The sequence below is a fragment of the Caenorhabditis elegans genome, chromosome V (assembly GCF_000002985.6).
Source record: "Caenorhabditis elegans chromosome V".
Taxonomy (NCBI): Eukaryota; Metazoa; Nematoda; class Chromadorea; order Rhabditida; family Rhabditidae; genus Caenorhabditis; species Caenorhabditis elegans.
The window spans coordinates 9,770,776-9,798,286 of record NC_003283.11 but is presented as its reverse complement, the minus strand read 5'-3'; the positions used below and the strand labels follow the sequence as shown (position 1 = coordinate 9,798,286).

The 27,511-nt window shown below is 36.4% G+C and overlaps 9 protein-coding genes and 2 non-coding genes across 17 annotated transcripts; 8 read left to right on the top strand and 3 right to left on the bottom strand.

Moving 5' to 3' along the window:
- Positions 1-6: 6 nt before the first annotated feature.
- F46B6.9 (uncharacterized protein) lies at positions 7-1,425 on the bottom strand. The gene is made up of 3 exons (NM_073127.6): positions 1,198-1,425; positions 955-1,067; positions 7-698 (listed from the first exon to the last, which is right to left on the bottom strand). The coding sequence occupies exons 1-3, from the start codon at positions 1,397-1,399 to the stop codon at positions 213-215; spliced, it is 801 nt and encodes a 266-aa protein (NP_505528.1). The 5' UTR covers positions 1,400-1,425; the 3' UTR covers positions 7-212.
- Positions 1,426-1,922: 497 nt separating this feature from the next.
- F46B6.17 lies at positions 1,923-2,111 on the top strand. Its single transcript, NR_069230.1, has one exon. It is a non-coding gene; the product is annotated as an Unclassified non-coding RNA F46B6.17 (non-coding RNA).
- Positions 2,112-5,045: 2,934 nt separating this feature from the next.
- On the bottom strand, positions 5,046-6,720 carry lipl-2 (Lipase). Its single transcript, NM_073126.4, has 5 exons — positions 6,595-6,720; positions 6,453-6,552; positions 6,290-6,394; positions 5,876-6,243; positions 5,046-5,623 (listed from the first exon to the last, which is right to left on the bottom strand). The coding sequence occupies exons 1-5, from the start codon at positions 6,697-6,699 to the stop codon at positions 5,066-5,068; spliced, it is 1,236 nt and encodes a 411-aa protein (NP_505527.1). The 5' UTR covers positions 6,700-6,720; the 3' UTR covers positions 5,046-5,065.
- Positions 6,721-8,253: 1,533 nt separating this feature from the next.
- On the top strand, positions 8,254-8,398 carry F46B6.15. The gene has a single exon (NR_069229.1). It is a non-coding gene; the product is annotated as an Unclassified non-coding RNA F46B6.15 (non-coding RNA).
- A 181-nt stretch (positions 8,399-8,579) lies between these two features.
- Positions 8,580-11,294, top strand: ztf-7 (Zinc finger protein ztf-7). The gene is made up of 7 exons (NM_073125.7): positions 8,580-8,763; positions 8,811-9,012; positions 9,056-9,142; positions 9,192-10,068; positions 10,119-10,419; positions 10,472-10,663; positions 10,708-11,294. The coding sequence occupies exons 1-7, from the start codon at positions 8,644-8,646 to the stop codon at positions 10,771-10,773; spliced, it is 1,845 nt and encodes a 614-aa protein (NP_505526.1). The 5' UTR covers positions 8,580-8,643; the 3' UTR covers positions 10,774-11,294.
- A 124-nt stretch (positions 11,295-11,418) lies between these two features.
- Positions 11,419-15,120, top strand: F46B6.6 (Tr-type G domain-containing protein). 2 transcript variants are annotated; one of them, NM_001028765.4, is made up of 6 exons: positions 11,419-11,531; positions 11,585-11,735; positions 12,105-12,228; positions 12,307-13,440; positions 14,270-14,676; positions 14,723-15,120. In NM_001028765.4, exons 1-6 carry the CDS (start codon positions 11,462-11,464, stop codon positions 14,943-14,945), a joined length of 2,109 nt encoding a protein of 702 aa, NP_001023936.1. In that variant the 5' UTR covers positions 11,419-11,461; the 3' UTR covers positions 14,946-15,120. The 2 variants fall into 2 exon arrangements, 1 of the variants encoding a protein (NP_001023936.1); NR_002401.1 differs by having other exon boundaries at positions 11,462-11,531; positions 12,380-13,440; positions 14,723-14,945.
- Positions 15,121-15,217: 97 nt separating this feature from the next.
- Positions 15,218-18,676, top strand: F46B6.5 (LisH domain-containing protein). Of its 5 annotated transcripts, none has more exons than NM_001269209.4 (9): positions 15,218-15,384; positions 15,442-16,152; positions 16,196-16,402; positions 16,459-16,709; positions 16,755-16,863; positions 16,961-17,533; positions 17,578-17,665; positions 17,862-18,082; positions 18,129-18,675. In NM_001269209.4, exons 1-9 carry the CDS (start codon positions 15,244-15,246, stop codon positions 18,321-18,323), a joined length of 2,496 nt encoding a protein of 831 aa, NP_001256138.1. In that variant the 5' UTR covers positions 15,218-15,243; the 3' UTR covers positions 18,324-18,675. The 5 variants fall into 5 exon arrangements, with proteins under 5 accessions (NP_001256138.1, NP_872162.2, NP_001256137.1 ...); NM_182362.7 differs by having other exon boundaries at positions 15,223-15,384; positions 17,087-17,533; positions 17,871-18,082; positions 18,129-18,676; NM_001269208.3 differs by having other exon boundaries at positions 15,223-15,384; positions 17,865-18,082; positions 18,129-18,671.
- Positions 18,677-18,768: 92 nt separating this feature from the next.
- Positions 18,769-20,427, top strand: F46B6.4 (Hflx-type G domain-containing protein). Its single transcript, NM_001392585.1, has 5 exons — positions 18,769-18,831; positions 18,877-19,047; positions 19,094-19,805; positions 19,893-20,027; positions 20,076-20,427. Exons 1-5 carry the CDS (start codon positions 18,770-18,772, stop codon positions 20,400-20,402), a joined length of 1,407 nt encoding a protein of 468 aa, NP_001379125.1. The 5' UTR covers position 18,769; the 3' UTR covers positions 20,403-20,427.
- Positions 20,428-20,541: 114 nt separating this feature from the next.
- On the top strand, positions 20,542-22,352 carry smg-4 (UPF3 domain-containing protein). Of its 2 annotated transcripts, none has more exons than NM_171514.6 (4): positions 20,542-20,684; positions 20,738-21,063; positions 21,116-21,624; positions 21,963-22,352. In NM_171514.6, exons 1-4 carry the CDS (start codon positions 20,545-20,547, stop codon positions 22,092-22,094), a joined length of 1,107 nt encoding a protein of 368 aa, NP_741600.1. In that variant the 5' UTR covers positions 20,542-20,544; the 3' UTR covers positions 22,095-22,352. The 2 variants fall into 2 exon arrangements, with proteins under 2 accessions (NP_741600.1, NP_741601.1); NM_171515.6 differs by having other exon boundaries at positions 20,544-20,684; positions 21,970-22,348.
- A 100-nt stretch (positions 22,353-22,452) lies between these two features.
- Positions 22,453-23,390, top strand: F46B6.12 (UPF0587 protein F46B6.12). Its single transcript, NM_073120.5, has 5 exons — positions 22,453-22,489; positions 22,623-22,769; positions 22,818-22,899; positions 22,974-23,083; positions 23,132-23,390. The coding sequence occupies exons 1-5, from the start codon at positions 22,487-22,489 to the stop codon at positions 23,291-23,293; spliced, it is 504 nt and encodes a 167-aa protein (NP_505521.2). The 5' UTR covers positions 22,453-22,486; the 3' UTR covers positions 23,294-23,390.
- On the bottom strand, positions 23,369-26,002 carry F46B6.2 (uncharacterized protein). The gene is made up of 7 exons (NM_073119.4): positions 25,801-26,002; positions 25,437-25,567; positions 25,294-25,388; positions 25,111-25,244; positions 24,386-24,492; positions 23,937-24,342; positions 23,369-23,504 (listed from the first exon to the last, which is right to left on the bottom strand). The coding sequence occupies exons 1-7, from the start codon at positions 25,855-25,857 to the stop codon at positions 23,406-23,408; spliced, it is 1,029 nt and encodes a 342-aa protein (NP_505520.2). The 5' UTR covers positions 25,858-26,002; the 3' UTR covers positions 23,369-23,405.
- Positions 26,003-27,511: the final 1,509 nt, after the last annotated feature.

Sequence of the window (27,511 nt, the reverse complement as noted above, 5' to 3'; positions counted from 1 at the left end):
TTTATATTTATCAAAACCATTTTATTTAATTTTATTTTTTAATACAACCATATCAGGAACACATACAGGAATTTTGGAGACACGTTCTGGGCAGGGATGAGCACAAAGAAAAATAGGAAAACTATTATTGAAACGGAAAGGAAAAGGGATGAAACCTGTATTTCAATGAGAGTATTAATAATATAACACTAATTTTTCAACGGTACCTTCGCTCAAAGTGGTACGGACAATCTTGCATTCGTTACTGAAACTTTTTTGCATATTGATGTATTGCATGAGTTTGTGGAAACTTTTTGATAATCTCCTTTGGAAGTTCCTTCTCTTGGAGATTTTCTCTCAGTACTTGCAGTTGTTCCAATTTCAGATTTTGCACTTCTCGCTGAACTTTTTGATGCTCTTGATGCTTTTGAACCTTTTGATGATCTATCCGATCGATTATCAACTGAAACATTATGTCGACTTCTCATCGACATTCGCTCTTCTTCTATCCAATACATGAAGTCAGCACGTAACTTTTTTGTGTCGGAGTGTGCAAGACATTGAACTATCGTCCAAATAGCGTAAACTATCAGAAATCCAACTCCTACGTACATGTTACGAAGTTGCAGTTTTGTCGTTTCTTTTTCAGTTATTGAGCCAAGAGTGTTGAGCCTCCAATACATGAATAACGAGAAGAATACGAAAATGAGCAGGAAAATCTGAAAAATGATTTTTTTATACTTTTAACAAACGATTTAAATTTTAAACACACGCGTCAAAAGCAGAAAAATAAATTTTCAATTATAAAACTATATGTAATCTTGAATTAATAGTTATTTTACAAGCTTAAACGCACACCGGAAAAGCTAGAATATAAAACGCACATTATCTATGCAATTCTTTCTTTGATTATTCATTTTAGCTCATCAAGTATGTGTTTTCACATTTTTCTGAAACTATGAAGGGAAAACGTACCGAACTTGTTATAATATCCACAATCAATGGTTTCATGAATTTCGCTCGACACGAATATATTCCATAGAGTGATAAGCATGTGAACATTACATGTAGAATTGTCACTAGGACAACTGAAAATAAAAATAAAATTAATATAGTTTGATTTTAGAACTTGTTCTTGAGCACTTGGGAACTTTGTTTTTGTTTTTGGCCGCGTCTTTAAAAAATCCAATGAAATTATTTGATGTTTAATCAACTCACCACATCCATAAACATAGAGTTTTATTCGATGATCGCTTGACTTTAGATGGTTTACAACAAAATCAATGGCATTGAATCGAAGATGATCGGGCAGTTGGGAATTCATATTTAGAAACGCCTCCACTTGTGAAATGACGTTCACAATCATTGTTGGATTGATGAAAGTGAAGAGCACTGCGAAGAATGCCGACAGAATGCGCATCTCACTTCATAGCTGACAATGCGTTGCTGAAAAATTTTATAGATTAACGGTTGTAGAAAAAATTGTGAAACTTCAGAGCCGGGAGGATATACATCAAAACGATCAGAAAAAATTATTGGTGACATACAACGAATATAAAACTATATTTACATCGGAAAACTCAGAATATCAATCTTGGCAGTTTTCTTTAGAAATAATAAATATGTGTATATTAAAAGAAACACATCAGTCCGGTACGTTCTGATCAAGCACTCTTTTTAATCCTTCTGGGAAAGTTTCTACAAATCGGAGGTCTCCAAGTCAAGAAATGAACTTCATAGAACAAGATTAGTTTATGAAGATCAGTAGTTTATAGTGAAACTATTATTTTACTAGCGATGGATCGAGTGCACTATTTCAATGATACAATAGAATTAATAAAATGTGTAAAGTAGGCGGAACAAATATGAGAAACCTTTGGATGAAATGTCAATCACCATCCAAATGTTTGTTATTGCAAGAAAAAAACGATTTCTTCCGGTGTATTATCCACGCAAAAGGTTGCGTCGTCGTTGTTGTCAAAAATCATCGTCCTCCTCCATGGTTCTTTGGGCAGAGTGGGCGGAGCTGTAGGTTGTTGGTTGGAGGACGACAACGATTGAGGATTATAATCAAATCTTCGTGTCCACTACGAAGTGCGTCATAAAGCGGCCGAGAGCAGCTTATGTCCATATTAGACACCTTCGAAAACTCGGGAAAATTGAAAAAGATAGAGATATTGTGAGGGAGGCATGCAGCTTGCTATGTGACGTGACACTCATACTTATTTTGACAAAAAACACTGAAGTTGATGGTAAACTTAAAATGAATCATGATCTGATTCAGTTTATTCGTATTAAATTGTTTTTAGTTCCTTTATATCTACTTGGAAGCTAATGTGTCGAAAACAATAGTCTCCTCGGTTCAGAACATCTAGGTTAAGAACAATTTTGTTATTTCTCTCAAGTTACAATTCTAAACTTCTCTACAAAAATCAACTCTGTTTGTGATTTGTGAAGCTGTTTCTCATTTGATTTTGATAGAATAGAAGAACTTTCACATAGTAACAATTGAATTTTTTGATTCGAACGAAAATAATAATTTACGTAATGACCCAGACAGCACTTCAAACTAACAGGTTTCTTTTCAGAAGTGTTCTATCGTTCAATCTAGTTTGCTAGAACTAATGGATTAGTTTGCATAAATACAGAACGTCAAATTGCGTTTTTTAGCCTACAAGATAAATTTTTGAGCCCTCGCAACAAATTTAGAAGCAAAAAAATGAGCAAAAACTTTTTTGGAAAAATTTGTGTACTGAAAAATGTCGAGAACCTTTTCAAATGGAATATTTTGAATACTGTTCTAGATTTGTTTTTCTTTAAAAACAATTACATATTTCCCTATACAAAATGATGCAGCCGCTTTATTCTGAAAATAGGAACTGGAAGTTGCTTTTAGACTGGGTATATTAGTTTAGGAATGAGAAAAGACCAATGCTTTTAGAAAATTTTAGCTTCTGTAAATGACACAAATCCGACACGTTGACAACATCTTTTAATATGTTTTAATATCAAATAGTGACAAACAAACAAAAACTAATCCGTTTGTCCTCTATCTTTCTTTCCCCCACATGGCCAGTGATAACTTTCCGAATGACGAACTTTCATGTGTGTGTGAAAGGACACGTGAACGAAAAGTTTGTGACGCGAGCAACCAACAAAATGAAAATGTCATTCAGCAAAAAAAAGAGATAATGGTAGTTGTCAACAAATTTCAATGAGAGTAGACTGGATATTATGATAGAATCGGATGATGCAGATTTGGAGAAAATAGAGGCAAAAAATCGAACAACGCACAAAAATGGAGAGCTCAAATAAGTGTATTGAGCACCTGAAAAGTGAAATAATTGTAGGTTTTGAAATATATTATATGCAGCGAGAATCGAATTTTGGTATAGCACAATAGATACATCCTTGAACTATCATAATATCTGGAAACTAAATCTCAAATTTTCTGTCTGTTTTCTCATGTGGCAAAAAATTTATAGAAATTACTGTGAAGTGAACATTTTGTTCTGGAAATAAGATATCATAAATGTGGAACTTTCTGAAAACGCACATAAATATGCATATTTGTCACGAGAAAAAACATTTTGGTAGTTTTTTGGTATTTTCAGTTCCCACTCTTTTTCAATGAATTTGTCTTTATCGACTTCTCTTACAATCTCTGTATTCTAATACTTATTTGCTAAAAAAGATACATATTAAGCCAACCTCCCTACAAATATAAAACTTTTTTGAAACCTATATAATAACATCCATTCGTCTTTAAATATACCTTTCAGGAAAATATGAGTTTTCAGATTGAATTGGACTTCAGGGACACAAATCCTTTATAGAATAGTAATTAAAAACTATGAATTTGAAAAGTTGGCTCAAAAACTGACTAAATTTCTGATTCCACGCATGTGTGAATTTAGAAAGTATAAGATGCTGATTTCTATATATTTTCAGAAACGTTGAAATCAAAGAAACAAAAGCAATTTTTTGAAGTTTAATGAAACAATTGCTTGTTTTACATCATATCTAAAAACTAAAGAGAATTTAAAAACGAGAGAAGCGTGTGAAAATGACGTTGGCCTTTTCTAAAGCTTTTTTTCAAAGAATTGACGTGGTGAATCTGACACTTTTCTCTCGAATGTGCACCGACAAGGACGGATTGGATAGCCGATTTATAAATGAAACCGCGCAAAAAAAAGTAGAAAAAAAGGGAAATTGCAGAATTGGAATAGAGTCAGGATATGAGGATTTAGATACAAAAAGATATCGTTAAAATACATCTCTTCGTGAATTTTTATCCTATAAATGTGCACTTGATGAGCTTAAATTTGCATTCGACTCATTGAGCTTTCACATATCCATCCTTTAAACGTCTAAGTTGGAAAATAATAAGCATAAAAATGTAAAAATAAAGAAAAATAGATATGTATTGATGAGAAAAATAAGAAATAGAATACATAGACGATGAGGGGACGACGGATTATGCAAAATCTGAAAATCTGAGCCAAAAGAGCGACAGAGCAGTATAGTCAGTAAAAAGCCTCCCGTCTTTTTAGTGGATTGGTCGGATTGGGGAGACGAAGATAATCTGTGGATGGCTTCTCTCAATCCCTTCAGATATATTTTCGAACGCCTATTATTTAATGAACATGAAAAGAAAGTTCGAGAAGTTGCTGAAAATAGAAGAAATCGATGTTTCAGAGTCCGGTTGATGCGACAAATTACAGGATGTTTATATATATATTCAGATTTCTTGAAAAATAATTATTTTTAGAAATCTCAAACTGTGATCTATTTTTGTCATTGCTTCCTTTTCCAATGATCTAATCCTTAGCTGTTTTACCAAATATTGCAAATGTTATGGCACAATACATTTAAATGCCTTGCGAGATGAACACTTTTTCCTTTTGATAAATTGGTAAAGTTAATTTATAACAATTTTTAATAGGTCTTAAAAATTGAACCGTTAACTTGTTCAATTTAATGGCTCCCTAAAAAGTATTATTTTGTCAGGTTAAGTGCTTATAACTCCCATTCAAAATTCTCTCTACAATTAAAAAGTGACAAGAAAGTATAATATTTATTTATTTTATAATTTTCCGAGATAATCATCTGTGCAAGTTTTGATTGCTTTATCGTAGATTTGGAATGTTGCATTGAGTCCCCATGTGAAATCCAAGTGATTGTATTCTTTCAAATTGACATTTTCAGCAATTACAGCCGGATTCAGTTCCTTCAAAAGGAAATCATGAATATCTGTTGGATCTCCAAGCCAATCATCGTCACTCCAATACAAATGAATTTTGGTGCCCTTGATGGCTCCGAAATCATATTCTGGTGGTGTATCTTGTCCGTACTTCTTCTTATTTATTTTCTTTCCCCAATCAAATGCTGGAACTCTTCCATTGCGAACCATCTGCATCCAGTGTACAATATTTTGAGTAGAAGTTCCTGCTGGATCCTGTGAACTGTAAATTGCAGTTCTCGATGCATTCCACTGATCACTCTCTGGTCCACCAATTAGAAAGAGTTCATTATCACAGAGTTCAGCCTCTTTTTCTGATGCTCCACAAATGTCTTTTGCTGCCATTTTTGTAATCCAATTGTCAGGAAGGAAGTCTTTGGAACCGAACAGCTCGTACCAACCCTGGAAGTATTTAGATTATTTTGTAAAGCAGTAATAGGCCACTTTGAACAAAATATAACAAAAATGTGTTCCGTGTTTAAAAAAAAAATTTCTAAAAGCTATGAAGCTAGAGCGTATGCCCACTGCTCAATGTAAGCAGGTACGTCTTCAGGGATCTGGATCATGTAAAATAGACTAACATTTGTGTGTTCACGTGGAAGCCTTACAATGTTAGAGGTAACATTTCATTTTTCAATATTTTTCTAAACTCACATCAAATTCGGGAGAGAACTTGTGCGCAAAATAGGACAAGAACCCCTTGATATTCTTCACAGCACCAATCGGTGCCAATGCAAAATATCTCTTGATCTTCTTTGCAAAGCTACCGTCTGTATCCTTTGCAAGGTGGGTGAACATTATTAAAGTTCCCTGTGAATGTCCCATATAGTACAGATTCTCTTGTCCAGTCATTGCCAACACATGATCAACCATTGCTGGAACATCATACTGTGCCATTTCATCCCAACTGAACTGCCAGAAAGCAGTTTCCGATGGATCAAGTTTAGTGTTTTTACGTCCATATGTAGTTCCACGAACGTTTCCAAGCCAAACATCGAAACCAGCGTCAGCAAAAACGAAAGCTAAACTACATACTATGTATAAGTTGGATATTTCCATGTCAAATACCTGCACTCTGAGTTGGTAAATTATCAACCCAATCACTGGCACATGCTAGCAACCCGTGCTGCAGTAAAATAACTGGTCTTTTCCCATTTGGCCATGTAACACTCGCTGAAGTATAATGATTATATTTTTCTGTGCAAAATATATTATAGATCTGTGCTCATACTTTTTCCATAAGGAATTCTCTGCATTTGAAGAATATATCCATCTTCCGTAGTGACTGTATGAACTTCTGCTTTATATCCCCATCGTTCAATGATTTGACTCTAGAAATAAGACTTTTCTTGAATAGCAGATGTATCACTTACCGTATTCATATTAAGTTCTGGATCATCATCTGGGTGTGCATTTATTGTTTGTAGTAGTAAAAAGGATGTACATATAAGACATGTGATCTGTGCCAAGAACAACATTTTGTTCTAGTACGATCAGTTATCATTACAGTTTCGCTGGTTTTATATATGAAACACGTGTCGAAGTATTGTGTTATCATACGAATCAGAGCAAATTGATGTTTGTGTGCCGAACATTAAAACTGTCCAAAGAGTCCGGAGATCAGATGAGCACAGTTTCTGATACAAACATATAGGAATTCACAAAGAAAGTGTGCGTAGGCAATTGTTTAAGACTACAATGTACTTGGGGAGAATTTAGATTTTCTCTGAATTTAGAAGATTTGACACAAATCTCAACGGTGATAGTTACTGTCACATATATGTTATTCACTTACTTGGTCAAGTTAACTTAACCAAAATATAGAAAAAAGTCAAACGCCAAACTCTTTGTGCACTGTGGTTTCTGGATGAGTTTTTTGGTTTTTGAAACTTTTCCAAATTTTGGTTTTATGTTTTGGAATATTCGGAACAATTTTGGTGTTTTGGAATTTTCGAAGTATTGCATTTTTGAAATTCAAAATGTTCGAATTTTTAGGAAATTTTTAATTATTGGCAAAAAAGTGATCAAAACAAAAGTGATCCTGAAATTAGTACACTTTTTCACGGAAATCTGAAAGATCAATTTTTGTGTTAAAATATTTCAGATTTCAGATAGGTTTCAGATTTAAAGGTTTCAGATTATATACTTTCCGCTGCCAGCTATCGTAATATCGCGAAAATTTTACACATCCGTTTAAAGGGACGTACCTAGGTACTGCCATTTTTTCGAATTGGTCTCACCAGGATTTTTGCAATACATTTTTTAATATAAACCAGGATTTGTGTATTATGAAAAATTTAGCACCTAATGTCACGTTTCCGGTTTCCGTGAACTGACCATATCAATTGTCACGTTGTTTAAACAACAATTGTTTTGGTTATCTTCCAAAGTGAGGTAGACTTTTACGTTTGGTTCGCTGAAAATTACTAGGTATTGATTGGAAGTTGTTTTGTCCTCAATTATTATACTTTCATGATTTCGTAAAAATATTTTTGTGTGAACAGGTGGAGAGCATGGTCAATGAGTTAGTTACGTATTCCCGTTTTGTTATTTTAGCTGCTTTCTCTTGTCATAAAAATTCCTATTTACATCAGAATTTAATTCTAACTGTCTTCCCATTTTTACTATTTTGAATACAATTAATTTTTCGATATCTTCCCGAACTATCTTTTCTAACTTGATATTTTTTATCGAACATGAATTGTATTTAAAAACTGATCAAAATAGATAAGACCAACAGAAATGCAAAACAGATGTATTTATTAACATTTCCTAGATATTTACTGTATACAAAAGTTTCCAAACCGACAGGAGTATATTCGTCAAATCAGATATTCTTAAATTCTTAGACTGAACTTTTAAAAATCTATTTTCTGATTTTATTGTTTATTTGCACTTTTCTTTTTCAGTTGTCTACCAACTGTCCATAGACACCACGTGACATCTAAACATTTCTGAATTGAAACGGCCCTCATAGTGAAAACGTGACCGGGACAGGTGATCGACGAGAGAGTATAGTTTTGTGTGGGTGCCAACAAGATGCGCAGAGTCGCTTGCTGGCGCGTTCTTCGTGACACGAGAAGCGCGTTAAGTGGTGTGCACATGAAAATTGTCGTCGTGTCTCCTAAATTTTGTGCCAAGTGGCAGATTCTCTTGTTTTTGGTTGTTTTCTTCTATTTTTCGTCGAATCCTGTTGTTTTCCAACGTCAGTTGACTGAAAAAATTAAGATAGATCTGCCAAAAACTTTTGTTTGACTGAAAATTTAAGATTTAACGTAAAAAATCTGCTATTTGTTTGTTTTCTCATTTTCTTCGTTTCATTTGCTGATTATCTGAACTAAATCGTTGCATAATTAAGTTCCAGGTATACGTTTTCCTTATTGGACAAACGTTCTCCTTGAATTTGGCCCCTTCGCTACACCATGTCAACTTCGGGAAGCGGTGGTGGTAACACCCCCGATCTTTCGAAGGAAAACGTGGCAAGTAGCCCCAATGCCAACCCCAAGAAGAATGCTGACACCGAGTCATCTGGTGGAAGCAAGGTAGTTTATAATTCTTTTTGATAGTTTTAATAAAAAGATTTTTTCAGAACAATCGCCAAAGAAGACGCTCAAACACGAAAGGTGATGGTTCAAACTCCAGAAATGGCAGTAGAACAAATAGTGTGAGCAACTCGAAGAATCAATCCAATCGTAAGGACTGGACAGACAGAAAAAGCTTCAGTCAAGGTGGTATCAACGTCAAGTCCAAATCGCCTGGCGATGATCACAAAAGAACAAGAAGCTCCAATTGTGAGTTTTTTAACGTTGGCAATATTTAACTTGTATTTTACAGCTCAATCTGCCAAGAGGAATGCGCGCGACTCCACAAGAACTATGTCACAAGCCAGCAATGGAGAAGGACTCGATTATAGTGACGAATGTATGATTTTTTAATATCCATGATCTAGTTTTATTTTCAAAAATTGCAGACGAGCTTGATGAGCCATTCTCGGATTCTGATGATGAGGATTCACGACCAAAGAAGCCAGAAAAGATGAGCTTGACTGTTGCTCGCGGACGCATTCGCACTCTGTCTGGAACTGTTCCAGTTGTTGGATATTCTCCACGCTGGGGAGGTCCGACTATGTGTGTAAGCTGTTTGGAATTCTTCGACCTGCCTGAGCAAATTTCTGGGTTTGCTGATCATCTTCTCAAGGAGCACAAAATAGTTGTCTCTGAGATGAATTTGATTGTTGACCCGAAACGTTACATCGAACATTGGCGTCAACGCTTCGCAAAAGAGAGCATTGATAAGATCTTCCCAAGAATTGAGCCAAGCGAAGGCGATTCCTACTTCGGAGAGACCGACTACTACTATCTGATGTCGGAAAATGTTGCTGAAGATCGTTCACTCCGACAACGACTTGCTATGCGCCGACTTGAAGAAGCATTGCAATGTCAACAACGTGAGCGTGAAGATACTTCCTTCCAGCTCCAATGTATCTTCTGTCGCTACAATGCTCGTGGAAATCGCTCGAAAATCATCCATCATTTATATATGATTCACCATCTCAACCTTGGATCTCCTGACAACTTGGTATTCGTTACCGAGTATATCGAGCATTTGAAGGAGAAGCTTCACCGCAATGAATGTATCTACTGCGAAAAAATCTTCCCAGATCGTAACACTCTCATGGATCATATGCGTAAGAGAAACCATCGCGAGGTCAATCCAAAGAATCATTACTACGACAAGTTTTACATCATCAACTACCTTGAACTCGGCAAACGATGGCTCGACGTGCTCGCCGAGGACTTCGAAGATACCATGCCCACGTTCCAAGATTCTGACGAAGAAGAGGAAGAGTGAGATTTTTAGTTTCCATAAATGTTGTTTTATGATTTTTTTTTTTCAGCAATGAGTGGTGTGAATGGCAGGAAGACAATCTCGATGCCGATGAAACTCGCGTTGTCTGCCTTCTCTGTGATGCTAGCGAAGACAACGCTCAATCGCTCCTCGAACACATGAAGACTACTCACGAATTTGATCTTTTGAAGAATGTTAGCGATGACAAGTTGAACAGTTACCAACGTCTTCGCTTGATCAATTACATTCGTAAGCAGAACTATCATGCAGATTGCTGGGTTTGTCAGAAGACTGAGTTCGAAAACCCTCTCGCTCTTCAAAAGCATATTCTCGAACATAAGCCATTGAGTGTAAGTCCTTTGTAAAATTTAAACTTGATTTCAAAAAAGAATATTCTTACAGCACCTTCCGGATGCTTCAATTTGGGATACCGAGGAAAATCTAGTTCCGATCTTCGGAAATGATCACTTCCTGTGGATGCTTGAATCGATCCTTGAAGAAAACGAAATCACTTGCAGCAGCGACGATGAAGGAGAGAGTGAGGAGCGTTTCTCTAAACTCGTCCTTGAGAGCAAAAGTAATACTGTTGAAGGAGTAAGTAATATTCTTTGAGATTTTGCCTGTAATTAGCTTTTCAGGTTATCGCCGAAGACCTTCCAGAGCTATCTGAACTCAACGAGGATGACCTCAACGCTCTCATGTAATTTGACATAACTACCTCATCTCAGCTCGCACGAACAATTTCAATTACCTATTCGTTATACATAGTACATTCGGATATCAATCAATAGTTCCCTAGTTTTGTTTGATTATCCTTCGTGTTTTGACAATCTTTATTATAATCTTTCTCTTTTCGGCTGTAATTTTCAAATGATTCCAGTAGTGGTCCTTTGACTGCTTCATCTTTTCTATTAATCAACCTATCAATCATTAGATTGTTGTTGTTTTCCGTTTTCCTCGCCATGTTTCCTAGTGTATGCTGGGAAATATTGCACGTTGTTTTTTGTACTCTTGTTTCAAAGTAAGTTTCCCCTTCCAACTTTCTCTCATCTCCTTTCATGCTTTTTTTAATGAGAATCTGGAACAGTTGGATCAAGTACATTCACTACGCCCCCTTCCCAACTTTAACATATCCCCTTTAAATGACCCCTTTTCACGATGATCCACTGTTCCCATGTATGTTTCTGACAGCCCGGTACAAATCGGTCAGTTTAGTTCGTACGTTGTTAACCTGAATAAAGCTTTCTCATGGTAAAATGATTTAGGCAGTGCCAATGAAATGTAGATATTCGTCAGGTTGTACTTTGTGGGAGTTGAGAAATAACTTTTCAAACAATGAGTTCTTCAAGAAGATTCTTGGAATCGATTGGAAATTGAAATGAAACTATCAGAATGTCCAAAACGATGATTCTACAGTTGTTGCGAACAGCGACTAGCCGCCAACTTTTACGATGTTCGCAAGGTTAATGGATGAATATTGGGTAGAACATAGTTAGAAATGTGAAAAAATTGCAGTTCAGACCACAACAACATTCTGGCGAATTCAAACTCAACAATTCGCATCTGAAGGAAAACGTGGAAGGCGAAAGTTTGTGGAAGCCGCCGTCGTGAAGAGTACGAAAAGTACAAAACAAACTGTCGATGTTTGGAAGCAAATGAATCCTTCGTAAGGAAACTCGAAATGTATAGTCGAATGCGGCCGCAATAAATAATATTTTCCTCGCAAAATAAAACGCAACTGAAAAATGTTCTGCGGTCTCAATTTCAACGAAATTTCTCTTATCATTTTTTATTAGAGGAAAGTTATTGCAACTTAAAAAAGCTACTTTTGGTTTAACTTATAAATTTTCCAATATATAACTCTTGTGAAGATTTTTCCGGGAATGTCTCTACACACGATGGCTTATAAATAGATTGTATCCTTCTTATATCGCGCCGTCAAATATGGGTCAGCAACTTCATTCTCATCTTTGTCTGCAGTCTTTATCCTCTCGCACTATTTGGAAGAAAAAACAACAATTTCTGTACTTTTCAGAGAGCTCGCCGCGGCACTTTCCGTAGATTTGAGTGAAATTACCGAGTTTTTGGAAAGCCTCGACCGCCGGAATGTTGATGCAATCATTTCTGATTCTCCACTTGACGATGTTTCGATTTTGCAGGTATTTTTGCAGTAAACTTCCGAAAGATTTTTAAATTTTACACTATTTTGGATCAAACTCTAATCATAATTATTTTAGACAACCGCTGCATTCTCTTTCAAACCTCGTTTCGTGAATGGCCCTCCGAAAAAAACTGAAAAAGAGGATGCAGACCTCCATCCACAACTAGAAGCTTCTCCAAAAGATCTAGAACGTCGCCCACCGATTGTAACTATCATGGGACATGTTGATCATGGAAAAACCACACTTTTGGATGCAATGCGTAATTCTCAAATCGCTGCAGGAGAATTCGGTGGAATCACACAACATATTGGCGCATTCTCTGTCGAATTAACAAAAGGAAGAAGAGTCACATTTTTGGATACACCGGGTCATGCCGCATTCGCATCAATGAGAGCCCGTGGTGCGAAAGGAGCTGATATTGTTGTTCTCGTTGTTGCTGCCGATGATGGAGTCAAAGAACAGACTGCACAATCGATAAAATTTGCAAAAGACGCGAATGTTCAACTGGTGGTGGCTGTAAATAAAATTGACAAGCCAAACGCAGATCCAATGAGAGCAATGCGATCATTGTTGGAACATGATGTCGTTGTTGAGCAGCTCGGTGGAGATGTTCAATGTGTTGAGGTTTCTGCATTACAATCTAGAAATCTACCATCTTTACAAGATGCTCTTCTTCTTCAAGCAGATGTCATGGATTTAAAAGCAACGAAAAAAGGAAAAGTGGAAGCAGTTATCATTGAATCATCAGTTGTACATGGAATTGGAAAAGTTTGCACATTAGTTGTTTCTCGAGGAACACTCAAAAAGGGATGTGTACTAGTGGCAGGAAGCTCGTGGTGTCGTGTCAAGACAATGCATGATGAAAATGGAAAAATTGTTCAAGTCGCGACACCATCACAACCAGTTCGCGTTTCAGGATGGAAAGACGATCTTCCAACTCCTGGTGACCTCGTTCTCGAAGCGGAAACTGTAGATCGTGCACAGAAAGCTGTAAACTTGAGAATTGATAATATGATGCGCGAGAAGGCTGATCGTGATTGGGAAGACACAAAAGATCAGAGAGACAAAGCTCGTGAGACATATCTGAGCAATCGACAGCAGCTTCTCGACAGAGGACAACGATTCGGATCGACTCTTCGTAATATTGTTCATAAAAAGCAACGAATTGAGAAAGATGTAGCTGACGGATCTCCAAAATTTAGGCTTATAGTGAGTTGTTGAATTGTCTGAGAGAAAAGCTATTAGAAAAAAAAATATTAGTTTAAAATTGCAATTGGATTTCTTATTTAATATAGTTTACAATTTCGGGTGTTTAATATATTCTAAAATCACGTAAAATGTACGCATTAAAAAAATTCGGGAAACGTGGCTTTCAACGCATGATTCCACGCGACCTTGTTAAATACATGAATTTAAATGGAGTATTGAATAATCAATTGAAGACCAGTATTGTTGAGTGATAACATATTTAATTTTTTGTGTATTTTTTCAACTTCTACGATTTCTATAGTCTCGAAACGCACTTCATACTGATTAAGACAAAAAACATATTAAGAAACCATGAGATCATGAGAATGCCTACAGTTTTGGCGCGGGAATATCTCGTAGCGAAGCACCTAAATCTCTCGTCGCGGCATGTTCTCTATTCTGCCGCTATTTTCGCGCCGGAAAATAGGCATTCTCATGGACTGATGGTTTCTTAATAATTAATGTGTGCAATTTGGTGTGTGCGCTTTTAAGATTACTGTAATAATTTTGCTGGTGAATCGTTTTGTTCGCTTTTGGTTGTTCCTTTCCCAATTTTATGCATTTATTGTATTCAATTTATGCTTATTACGTATAATAAATGTGTTTGTATGAAATATGGAAAAAAAATCGATGAAGCGTGCAAAGTGCAAAATTAGCACAGTAATCTTAAAGGCGCACACACCAAATTGTTTTAATAGTTCGCCGCGCGTGGCGAGACCATTCCGCATAAATGCGCCTCTTTGAAATCTTTTTAAAAATTTTTCATCAAATAAATATGTTCTTATTTCAGATCCGAACAGACGTAGAAGGCACACTCGAGGCGATTCTGGAAATTTTGAGCACATATAAAAGCGAGCAATGCAAGCTACAATTGGTTGATTTCGAAGTGGGACCGCCGACTGAAAAAGACATTGAATTGGCAAAAGAGACGGATGCCACAATATACACATTCAACGTAGAAACATCTGCAAAACTCAAACAACGTGCCGATGCTGCTGGTATTCAAATCGATTCATTCAATGTCATTTATCGCATGATTGAATCGCTGAAAGGAGAACTTTCTGCTCGTATTCCAAAGCTAACTGAACTCCATTTAGTTGGAGAAGGACACGTGCTCAAAGAATTTGTCATTTCGGATCGTGGAAGAAAGCGGCAACCTATTGCAGGAACCCTTGTGAATTGGGGAAACTTTGATAGGTACTTGAATCTGCTTTTTTTCACAAGAAAAATGCAATTATTTCAGACATTGCATTTATAAGTTCACTCGAGGCAATCAAGTCGTTTACGAAGGAGAAGTCGAAACTATGAAAGCTGGAATGGAAGTGGTGACGAATGCAAAAACGAACACAGAAGTCGGTCTCGCGTTGTCTGATAAAAATATTCGATTCAAAGAAGATGATCAAGTTGAAGCTTACGAGAAGCGTACCATCACTCAAGAAGTCGACTGGTATCCACCAGGATTTTAGACATTAGCATTTTTGTATATTTTGTCTAACTTTTTTTTTATAGGACAGTTCAGTATATTCACTTCTTTTTTGTTTTTCAGTAGTTTTAGAGTTTTTAATTATTATTATTATTCATGTTTATCTGTTCGTTTTAGAGCTTTCTTTTTCTTACTCCGGTAATACATTGTTATTTTTTATCAGGTTTGAAATTTCGATTGATTTTTTTCCAACTCGTTCTGCAGTCCACGATTTTATACCTTCTGATTAATTTTTGCAGTTCTTCGAGATTCGAATTTTCAGAAAACACGGGTTTTCACCGATGCAGGCTAATGATCAAGGACAAAAACCTGTAGGAGGAAGGGGACGTCCCCAGCAACATCAGAATCCACAGATTTTTGAGAATCCAGTCACACATGAAAGGATTGATTCTCTTATTTATGGATATCTCAGAAGAAATGGGGTACGTTATCATTTTTACAGCACTTGAATTCTTGTAAAATGAAAAATATTATCTCAGATGAACCAAGCAGCTGATGCGATGGAACAGGAGTCCCCATTTCTCGGCGAATCTCTTTCTCGATTCGATCACAATAATAGGCCGATTGTAGTGTTGAATGATCGATTGCATGATCATACTCTGGAGGATATTATCACAATTTTTAATAGAGACGGACGTTTTGGTGTGAATAAAAGCATGGTCGAATTTGGAGAGGATCTACGCAGACTCACCAACCGATTTATAACTATTACGTCGACTCCTGCAAGTTCTGGCAGAAGTACATCCCATCAGCAGTTATATGGAAGATCGGCATATTCGCGACATAAACAATCCCAACAATACTCGACAATTCGCGCCCCACAGGCTATTGCGCATATGGAGTTGCAACGTGTTAATCAGAATGCGGATGCCCGATATAGAGAAGAGCAACAATTTTTGCCTAGAGTTAATGTTTTGTCTGTTGCTCCTGCTCCAACATCTAGTGTACCTGTCATCCATCAACAACTTCATCAAGCATCACCAGCAATCCAGAAAGATAACGTACCAGATGAGCCAGTCAATTCCCAAGGGTCACAAATAACCTCTGGAGATTTGCAACATCAGTTTGAGGAGGATTCACAGAAAACGTCTCGTCGAAAAATCAATAATCCTCAGAATCTGAATGCAAAGGTAGAAAATGCTCTGAATCCATTGGTTGGTTACATCAATGAACATGAAGGAATCGCCGATGTAAGTAGTATTCATTTTGCTATTAAATAATTCACATTTTCAGATTGATTTCAACACCGAGTTCAGCCTAGAGGGCATTAATGCAGAATTTATTCGTGCTCTCGACTATGATCCGGAACGAGAGATGATGCAGGATCAACAGGATGATCAACCATTTAATGAGTTTTTTGGAGAAGTTTTAGAAAATAGAGAACCTCACTTGACGAATGCTTCGATAATAGTTCAAGAGGAAGTTGTGGTAGAAACAGAGGTTGGATAATGTTAATATCATGAATCAGAATTTTATTAATGCTTTTGATTTTGCAGGAAGGATTGGTTGAAGATGGAGAAATTGAGGCAAGCAATCGTATAGTCTATTCTGGCGTTCCTGAGCCACTGCTCAGCCCAATACCAAAGGATCTCTCTTTCCGAATGCAACCTGGCACAACGCCAGGTAGAGTCGGGCAACCTGTACAACCAATGAAGCCAGACAATGCTATACCGAAAAAAGCAGCACCAGTGCCTTTTGAACCAAAACTAGAAGATAGAGAACGAATAATTAGAAGATCAGGAGGAAGGTGTGTGGATTTCAATCATTTAAATTGATAATCAGTGTTGTTCAGATCGCAGTCTAGAAGCTTAAGGTATGGAAGTTCTCCCCAACAAAGTCGTCCGGTAGAGGAACAGAAACGTCATCGAGATACGGAAAAGGAAAGAGAACGAGATCACGAGGTATTTATTGTGTTTTGTGCATGTTTCTAAGTATTACAATCCTCTCATTCCCTTTGTTTCTGTCTGTCCTGCTTGATTTTTTGTTGTTGCTTTGTAGAAAAGAACGGATCGAGACCGAGACCGAGAGAAGCGAAAAGACAAGCATGAATCCGATGTCACTTCTCACCCCACTATCACACGACACCGTCGCTATTCCGAGGCACATCACAGTACAAATGTTCAGAGCGATAGAGAATCTATATCATCCACGTCGTCTCGATCCAATGCTCCCGAGAAACGAGAACGAGATGCGGAGAAGGAGAGAAAAAGAAAAGATAAAGAGCATCGGCGGGCATTAGAAGCTGACAACAACAAATATCATGCAAGAGAAAAGGAAAAACAGAAGCAGCCATCTTTTCATCAGAAATCGAATGAGCAGCAGACATCTGAAATTCCTGTCATCATTCGGACAACGCAAGTGGGTGGAAGTGACAAGCCAAAGGATCCAAGAAAACAACCGATTGGATCACCCAGTTCGGCGAAGCGAAAGCATGATGATGTGGCAAGACGTGAATTCAAAATCCCCAAAAAGCATTCATCCTCGTCAAAACCTGATAGTCGGTATGGAAGTAGTTCGCATCCCAAAGAGTCATCGGCTATGCAATCAAAACCATACAAATCAAGTTATACGGTAATGAAAAATCATCTTTAAAATGTTTTTATTTCTATTTTCAGAAATCACAAGCAGATCAAGAGTTGTGTGACGGAGACGATCGTAAAGATTCCACTCATTTTCTCAATCCTGTTGGGCACCTTGCGCGGTGTAAGTATTTGTTTAATTTTGCAAGTGGTGTCAGAGTGTACCATATCGTGGTGATTTACAATAATTGATGGAATTTTCCTCCCAGAAAAGTCGATTGCCCCGAAATGGGAACCTGCGGTACCACTTTCTTTTGTTTTCTTTTCTTCTAATGATTCACCACTTTTTTAAATAACGAAAACTCACAACACGATAATAGTAGCTTCAGTATCATCACTTCTGGTCAATTGCGATACAACGTACCAACAATTTCATGATGATTTGCAAGAAAAGATATCAAAGTCGCGTAGATCAGCAAATTTGCCCTCATTGTCGCCTGCAAACTCGGAAGAGTATTCCCATAATAATATTCCAGTGAACAATCATCCAAAAGGTCAATCCTTTGCTCCGAGAAAAGGAGCTTTATTGAGTGCTAAACCGGTATGTTACACGTACTCAATATGTCTAAACAGTACTGATCTTTCAGAAACTGTCACCAACTTCATCCAGCCACTCAACTGATCCAGAAAGTAGCTCCTGTGCTAGTTCAGACAATGAAACTTCAGATGCTACTTCGCAGAGAAGTGTCGCCCGATCTCCAGACGCCAAAAAGACTCGTTTAAGTTCACTCGATCTATCAAAAGCAGAAAAAATGTTAGATAGAATTCATGGTCCAAAATAGAATTTATTATTTCGTTTTCATATAATTAATCTTATTTATTATTTTCCGGGTATGTCCACAAGTCATTCAAAACATTTTTCCATTCTATAATTCAGCTGTGTTACTTTTTTTATGTATATCCTATGATCCTATATCATGTTCCCATTTTTTTTGTCCGTTCAATAGGTTCTCCCAACCATATCAATTGTATTCCTGTAACTTGAGTTTTAGGCATATCCCAGCCGATTACAAATATTGTTTTATGGAAGAGTTAGTCTTGAAACTTATTTTCCCGCTTTTCGTACCCATTAGAATTTCAATTTTTGGTTTTTCAGTTCGAACCCCTTCTGATGAAGTTTCAATCGTCTTAAAATACGCTTAATCTGATTATATTTGGTAATATATTCCGTGTATAGATTTTTACTTTGTTAGAAATATGAAAGCAGCTTCTCAAATATTATTTCAGAATGTTTATTCTACGATTATCAAGGCAGACAGTTTTGTCATTTCGTAATCTGAGTATTGGTAGGTGAGCAGAATTTTCTATATTTCCAAAATTTTATTGATCTCTCAGTTCTGAAGTGGCAGCTCCTTCTGCATTTGCAAATGATAGGTGGTCAGTGTTAGTTGTGCATCCAAAGGTTCGATGGGGATCTGGATCAGCTTCAGTATTGAAACAAGCAGATCGACAACTTGAAGAAGCTGTTGCACTTGTCGATAATCTTCCAAATATGAATGCTGTTGAGTAGGTTTTGGAATGATATTAATTGATATAACTCATCTAATTTCAGCAGTCTTATCATGCCAGTCGACTACAATACAAAAAGGAAAGCTGTTTGGGCGTCTGGAAATTTAGAAAAGTTGATTGCTCGACGAGAAGCTGCACGTGCCACTGCATTAATGGTGAATGTTGATGCATTGAGCCCATCGCAGCAACAAGAACTCTACCGAATTTTCGAAGTTCCTATTTTTGATCGATACAACATTGTTTTGGCAACTTTCAAACAATTTGCAAAAACTGAAGAAGCTCGGATTCAGATTGCTATTGCCGAAATTCCGTACATCAAACATCGAATTCATGCTCTTTCATCGAAACGATTGCATTCACGTCCGGATATTCTACACATTGACTCACACTATTCCGATATCGATGGCGATCTGAATGAAATTCTTCGAAAACGAGAGCAAGACCTACGTAAAGAGCTAAAAGATGTGACTCGGAAAAATGTTGGACAACTCGGTGTGAGAAATTCATCAGACGCCGTTGTTGCAGTTGTCGGATACACGAATTCTGGAAAAACTAGTTTAGTGAAAAAACTGACTGGAGCCGCATCCCTGACGCCGAAGGATCAGTTGTTTGCCACATTGGACACCACACGCCACTTGGCAAAGTTACCTTCTGGTCGATCAGCTGTGTTTACTGATACAATCGGATTTTTGAGCGATTTGCCAATGCATTTGATTGCGGCATTCGAAGCTACGCTGGCTCATGTGAAATCTGCGGTGAGTCATGAGTCATTGAACAAAAAGTTTTAATTCGTTTTCGAAATTCAAATTCGTTATAAAAATCGTGATATTTATTTTTTGTAGGATGTGATAATCCACCTTCGAGACATTTCCAATCCGGACTGGAAAGCACAAGAAGAAGATGTTCTGGCAACACTTAAATCCATTGGAGTTACAGATTATGTACTCAACGAAAGGATAATTTCTGTTGATAACAAGGTGATATTTAGAAAAGTTTTCTTCCTTTTCCTAATTTTTATTGTTCAGATCGACAAAGAATCTGCATTTCCCACTTCCGAATCAAACAATTCCGTACGAATTTCGTGTAAAACAGGTGATGGTATGCATGAACTCATTGATGTTATCAACGATAAAGTTACAATGGTTACAAAGTGCAAAACGATTCGACTTCGTCTGGATGCTCGATCACCAGTAATTGAATGGCTTTATCATAACGAATTAGTGGTCATTGAGCCCACCATCGATGGAAATTATTTAATTTTTGACGTTGTTATGAACGAATCGGAAATCGGTCGATTCCGTAAAAAATTTGCTCATTTAAAAAAGAAGAACTCACAATCTGTTTCTCTATAAAATAGTAATAAATATTTTTTATTTATTTTACAACTGCTTATTTGTTTTATTCATCCGGTCTGCACCCGTTAAATTAATTCTTGATTCTTTTAAAAATGTAGTAATTTTTATTATTTTTATTATTTTATTTATTATTTTCAGAATGACCGATTCAAAAGACGGTCATGTGAAAGTCGTGTTGCGTCGTCTTCCAAAATACATGACGGAGCATGAAGTTCTTGAACAGATTAGTCCACTACCAGAAGAAGTCATTGGAACCTATTTTCATCCTGCTAACTTTTCGTGTGTTCTAAAAATTTGATGTTTTGCTTCTAAAGTCATAAACATTTTTTCAGGTTCGACCGATGTGCTTATGCAACGCTTACAGTAAATTTTTCCGAATACTGTGATTCAATGATGGAATTTGAACGGCGATTCGATGGATACATTTTTGTCGATTCTCGTGGAAATGATTCTGCTGCAGTTGTTGAAGCTGCTTCCAATCAGAACTTTGCAAAATGTGATCGTAATCGAATGAAGGAAGATACACGTGTTGGAGCTATTCTCACTGATAAATACTATTTGGATTTCTGTAAGAAGCTTGAAGAAGAAAGAGCTATTCCAATTCTGACTCTGGAACAACAAATTCGGAAACTTAATCAGCCTGATGATGCTAGAACTCGTTAGTATTTGATTTTTCTTAAAATATTAAAACATCATTATTATTATTATAGAAATCGATAAAATGGAAACACCACTTGTCAAGTATTTCTTCGAAAAAGAAACTGGAAAGCGGAGAGATTACGATGCTCGCAGACAGAGACGTGACGAAAAGAGAGCTGAGAAGCGTGATAAAGTTGATAAATTTGAAAAGCATAAGAATGTTCTGGATATCCTTATGAAGCCCAGCGTTCCGATGGCTTCAACGTCTGCAACCACGTCGAAGAAGGATTTGAAGAAGGAAAAACCTATGACAGAAAAAGAAAAAGAACGGTGGGAGAAGCAGGACGCAAAAAGAAAAGAACGAAATATGATTCGCAAACAAAAGTTTCTTGATGAGAAGAAGAAGAAACATGAAGAGCGGGAACAAGATGGACCACGTGTTCCAAGAGATAAAAAAAAGGAACGTCTCGCAAAACCTCCCCGTCCATCTCCAGCTAAAACTGTTGGCGAGCAACAAGGCGAGGATTGGATTAAGAAATTAACTGATCCGAAGTCAGCTCCAATGAAAAAGAAACACGATGTAAGTTTCATTTTTCATTTCTCAAAATTTTTATAAGTTCTGAGCTTGTTTGAAATACGAATTAAAATGATCAGACATCATATTAAAGTACATACTTTTTAAAACTTTGTCTGGTCAAAAAAAATGAAAATTGCTCTGTTTGATATTAATAACTTTGAGGTTGACCAAAAAGTTGTTTTCTACAAATTATATTCAAAAAATCTAAATAATCTGAATTTTTTGAAAAATTGACATTTTGCCAAAACTTGAACCGTAGGTTCTAGGAACTATTTTACTGAGATTTGATGAAATAGTTCACTTTTTTCTGAATAAAAAAAAGTTACTAAACTCTTTAAAAGCTTTCAGTCACCACCAAACTGAATAAGGAAACCGATACACGGCCACGAACGGCACCATCTTCTACAAAACTCCCAACTCGTGCAACTACGTCCAATCATCCAAAACGTCCATCCACTGCACCGAATCATTAGCAATTGTTGTTAAAGATTAATGTTGATTATAAGAGGAGTAAATGGATTTTTTTTGTTTGATTGTGAAACCGTCATAATCGTTTTCTATGTGCTACATTTCTAATATGTTCACTTATTCCATTCTCTGTATTTTCGATTATCAAACATTCGAAACTCATCTTATGATTTTCTACCCTCCATTATTACAGCTTATGTACTCGTTTTTTCCCTTTTTCCTTACTCGCTTTATAGTTTTGGAAAATAAATTATAAATACATTTTTTGTGTTATGCTATTTCATTCTAACGGGAAGTCCCTGTGGGAATGTCTCCTCATTTTCTTGACAGCCTCCGTCAATTCTTCACTAAAGTGTTGTTTAGGTGACCGGAGGACGAGACCATCTGCGCGTACAAAATGGTAAGGAATACCAATTAGAATGTGCTCGGAGAGACATAAGCACAAGTTTCTTCCGCGCGGATAATTAGGGTTGACTTTTTCTATTTACGAACAAAGCAATCCGATAATTAGCATAATAACTTGAGAATTTCAGCCTTTTCTTGCTCTCGAACTGAAGTGTCAATTGAAAGGTATCACTGATCTTCGTCCGGATGACACTGATTCGTTTCATTGGCACATGAAACTTAAGTGTACTAATTGTGGTGAAGCTCCAGATCACTGGCAGTATGTAGTGCTCAATGTGAGATATTTCTAGAATGTTTTCTTTTAAGAAACAAATCTATTTTAGGAGATGCTTGATGTTCCAGGAAGTCGTGGTGAGGCAAATCTTGTGGAAAAATGCAAGCTGTGTGGAAGAGTCAACACTTTGAGTGAGTGAATCTTAAAATATCTGGGATCAAAGTTTTGCGAGAAAATCAAATTAAGTATATATAAACATTTTCAGCCATTGTCGAGGATATGTTCAAAAGCTACAACATCGAACAAAACGAGAAATGGCAACAGATTGCAGTGTTCGATTGCCGTGGACTTGAACCGTTTGATTTTGATCCGAGAGTACGAAATTTTGAATATATTTAATTCAAAAATGTGTGATTTTTGTAGGACGAATGGATTGCCAAAAGCGTTGAAACTGGAAACGCATTCCACGAGATTGATTTGAGTGAGAAGGAATGGGTGGACTTTGATGATAAAGCAATGGAAGCCGTTGAGATTAGCGAGATGTCCTCCCAATTCACCACCATTCGTGATCCAAAGAAGAAGTGAAAAGTTTAAAGCATTCCATTATTCCACGTGCCCTACTATTATTTTTATCCAATCTGATGTACTGATTTTGTAAAAATGATAAACTTTATATATACGCAACAAAACATTAATTTCAATAGTATAAGTATTGCTTTTTGGTTGAGAAAGCTGATCGCATGGAGATGGAAAACTGTATGCATGAAAAAATGAATAAGAGAATGTGTACTGTTATCTGAAAAATGTGTTTTCCGCGTGGTGGAACCGTAGGATATAAAAATAATTTTCATCTTTCAACGTCTACGTAATAAGTTACAGTAACCCGTGTCAATTTGGGGGATCGTTTTGCTTTCTAATTTTTTATTGTAAAAAACCACATGGTGTCAGGCTGTCCCATTACGGCTTGATCTACAAAAAGTGCGGGAAGTTTTTCGCAAAAAATGGGACGTCAGCACGTTCTTAACCATGAAAATACAGTTGAGAAGTCTAAATCCCTCGTTTTTGTAGATTAAACGGATATGGGACACTTTGACACGACGTGAAAAACTTGTGTATTTATTTGGAAAAAGATTATTCTCAAGTGACCCTAAAATTGGCACGTTACAGGAACATCCATGATTTGGCAAAAATTAGGATCTTTAGACGTCAACGAAATAGTCAAATTTACCTGAATAGCAGCAATCTCTCTTTCAGTTTCCTGTGGTAACCAATCAATATATGGATGAGTAAAATGAACAACTCTCATACAATATGCTTCTCGATGTGACAACCAATGGCAATGCCTTGTAATCATATGCGGAACAGTATTTCGATTAAACCAGCAGAATATACCAAAACTTGTGGTAGCATTCATAAGAACTGCGAATGCTGCTCCAATAATGTTTAAAGCTCTAGTTGTTGAACCATGACATTTAGTTCTCCATGAAACAATTCCTTGAAGTAATGAAAACATTCCAATTGCCAATGGAAGATATAGAAAAAAGAATGTGCAACAGTAACGAAGATGAAAAAATGAAACAATAATGATAAATATTGATATGACGACTTGATAGTGATAAGAGTATAAACGGATTCTGAAACTTAAATGTAAAATTACATTTTCAATATTAAAATTACTTGGTTTCGGTTGCACTGTAGAATGTGAGTAGAGTACATATTAATAGATGAATACCAGATAAAATAGTCAAAGAAATTGATGTGAAAAACCGAATCCATTCGCGTTCCTGAAAAAGTTGGTATATTCAAGCCATTATTGCGAATTGGGCATTGTATCTCGCCGTAATGCCTACTATGGCCTACCGTACTCCCTACGTTACTGTACGATCAGGGGCAAAATGGGAAATGATTAAAAAGTGTGAAGCCCGCAGCAAGGTATGGATATGGTAAAGTTTTTTGTTCATTATGCATAATTTTTGAGCCACTTTTCAAGGCATTTCTTGCTAAAGGTTGCGATAGCCACGTTAAAATAAGTTCTAGCGCTACATTTTCAATCTATGAAATTATAAACTTTTTGAAATTTTTTAAAATGAAAATGCTAAAGATGGCCCTTCCCATCAGTGTGTCACAAAACGAGTTTCAAAGATTTTTCAAAGGCTGTATGTAGTAAAAAGAAAAAAGAAAAATTACTTTTAGAAAAAGAACTGCTAAAAACTTTAATATCTGCCTTAATTTCAAAGAACCTAATTTTCATCCTTGAAACAACTCGCCTCCAAAAATGAAACAAAACCTGGTATTGAGTAACAACGTAACGCAAAGTCACCCTACCTACAGTACTAAAATTTTTCGTTTTTTATAGTTAGGAATCCATATGATTTATTATTCTTGTCATATACATGCATTACCTTAGGTTCCCATCCAAATTTATCGAGAATCGACAATTGTAAATTAGCGAGTAAATCGTTGCAAGACCCAACCATTGCAATTGTTCGATATTTTAATCCGTGGCATACTCCATCTTTAATTGTTTCATCTGCATCTGAAAAATAATTTTTAAATCTAAAATTTTAAATGCAAATAACTCTTACATTTAAACTCATTTATACAGTATGTTTCCATTAACGACGAGAAAAAGAAGAAAAATCCAATTGAAGAACATGTTAATTGTAAATAGAAATCACATCTAAAAATTTCAAAATTTAATATTGAAAACATTAAATTTTATAAATACCGATTTGGGTACCGAAGAAAAATTGCATGGAATGCTGTGACCAACCCGAAAGCAGAATTGATAAATGGGAATAAAAAGAAAAATAATGGAGAACAGTAGGCAATGTGTGCTCCTCCAAGAGCGAATTCAAACTTAAAATAAATATATTATAGTGTTCATCAGAAGCGAGTTTTTTTGATAATGCGAGGAAAATATAATGTACTTCAACATTGGGCAAAAATATAATCCATGTTTCAACTTTTGGGGTGTTTTCGCATGCAGTGTTTTTTAATAACACAATTTCAATTGATGTATTGAATAAAAGTTTCAATACTACTACTAGAACGATTTTCTATATTTTTGTATTTCAATCAAAACCACTTACCACTGCAACCACCGCCAATAACGGATATAAACTCCATTTAGGTCCTGTCGATGCCATTTTTGTGGAACGAGAATGAACTCAAAGCACAAGTCTAATTAAGAATGTATGAAGGAAAGCAGTCGCAAAAAACCAAGAATTGACAAAACTATGGAGGACTAACGAGATGAAAGTCTTCGATGAACGGAGGGAGTTGTCGTCGGAAAAAAGAAAGAGTAGGAGCAAAAGGGAAAAGGGATGACACGATGAGATGACAGCAAAATCTGCAAAAGTGAGGAGACAGAAAGCTTGTAGGAGCAAGAGGAAGCTCCAATTTTTTCCGAGGGAAATAGAAATCAAATCAACGAATTGTGAGGGAGTCATGATGATGATGATGATTATGATGGTTTTGGGAAGAAACATGGGAGCATCTTCTTCTGGTTTTTGGTTTCCAGAATATGATCTTGAGGGCGAGTGCATTAAACTTTCGGGGTCCAACAGTGAAAATTCATATTACCGTTGTTAATATTAGTCTTGAACTCCAACTGCTCCAGCCCATATATTGATTAACTTTGGTTTGATCCAAGTGATCAACTTTGAAAATTGATAAAATTAAAAGCCAGGATCAAAGTCATCCTTTTTATAGACCTGGACGCAACCGTACCATAATCTTCCAATTGGGTAAATGGAATGAAACAGTGAATAAATCTGCTAAAATTCTACAAAGAAATGTCTGCTTTCAAAAATAAATTAATGGATCCACTTACTCACAAATGACTTCTACAGTCTAATTTTTTTTAAGTTTGAAAATTTAATTTCAAACTATACTGTTGTACTTCTCATTGCTAGATAATTTTTCCGCTTTTTGCCATTTGATAATAATATTTTGATGAAAAAAACATACGCTATCTTGAATATGGTTACTTTCAAAAACAACTGGCCGTATGTGTTCTACTCAAAAGTTTCTCTAAATTTAATAGATCATTTCGGTAATTACAATTTGTTTTATGAGGTTATAATGATTAGTATCATTCAATAAATATACTTGAGCATGATGAGAGGAGAAGTGCCAAAGGCTTGGGCACAATCCGTCGTTATACCACTAGGGAAAACTACTAAACCTAAAGACTCAAAAGACTTTCGTCCTGTTAGCCTCACGTCAAATATCTGTCGAGTATATGAGCGATGCTTACTGAAAAAAATAGAACCGTATCTTAGAGAAATCAATTTTTGGAATGAGAACCAGCATGGGTTCAGACCTACAAAATCAACGATCTCTAATCTGATGAATAGTTTGAATGACTGGACAAGCAACCTAGATCTGGGAGCCCAAATTGACGTCATATTTAGATTACAGCAAGGCATTTGACAGAATTCCCCACGACATTCTCCTCAATAAACTGATACGCCTGGGACTGAATAAACATATCATAGTCTGGATCAATAGTTTTCTAATAGAAAGGACATTTAGAGTTAAAATAGGAAATACACTATCTACTGTAAAAAACGCTAAATGTGGGGTTCCGCAAGGCGCTGTACTCTCACCAGTTCTTTTTGGAATTTACGTTAATGAGATCCCAACAATACTGCCCGCAAATGTTAAAGTGCAGCAGTTTGCAGATGACACCAAGCTGTATGTACACACGCCAAAAGGCGACCAGATTAATAGTCTGCAAGAAGCAATAGACAGAGTAGCAAATTGGTCCGTCAGTAACAAATTGGCTCTTAATGAACA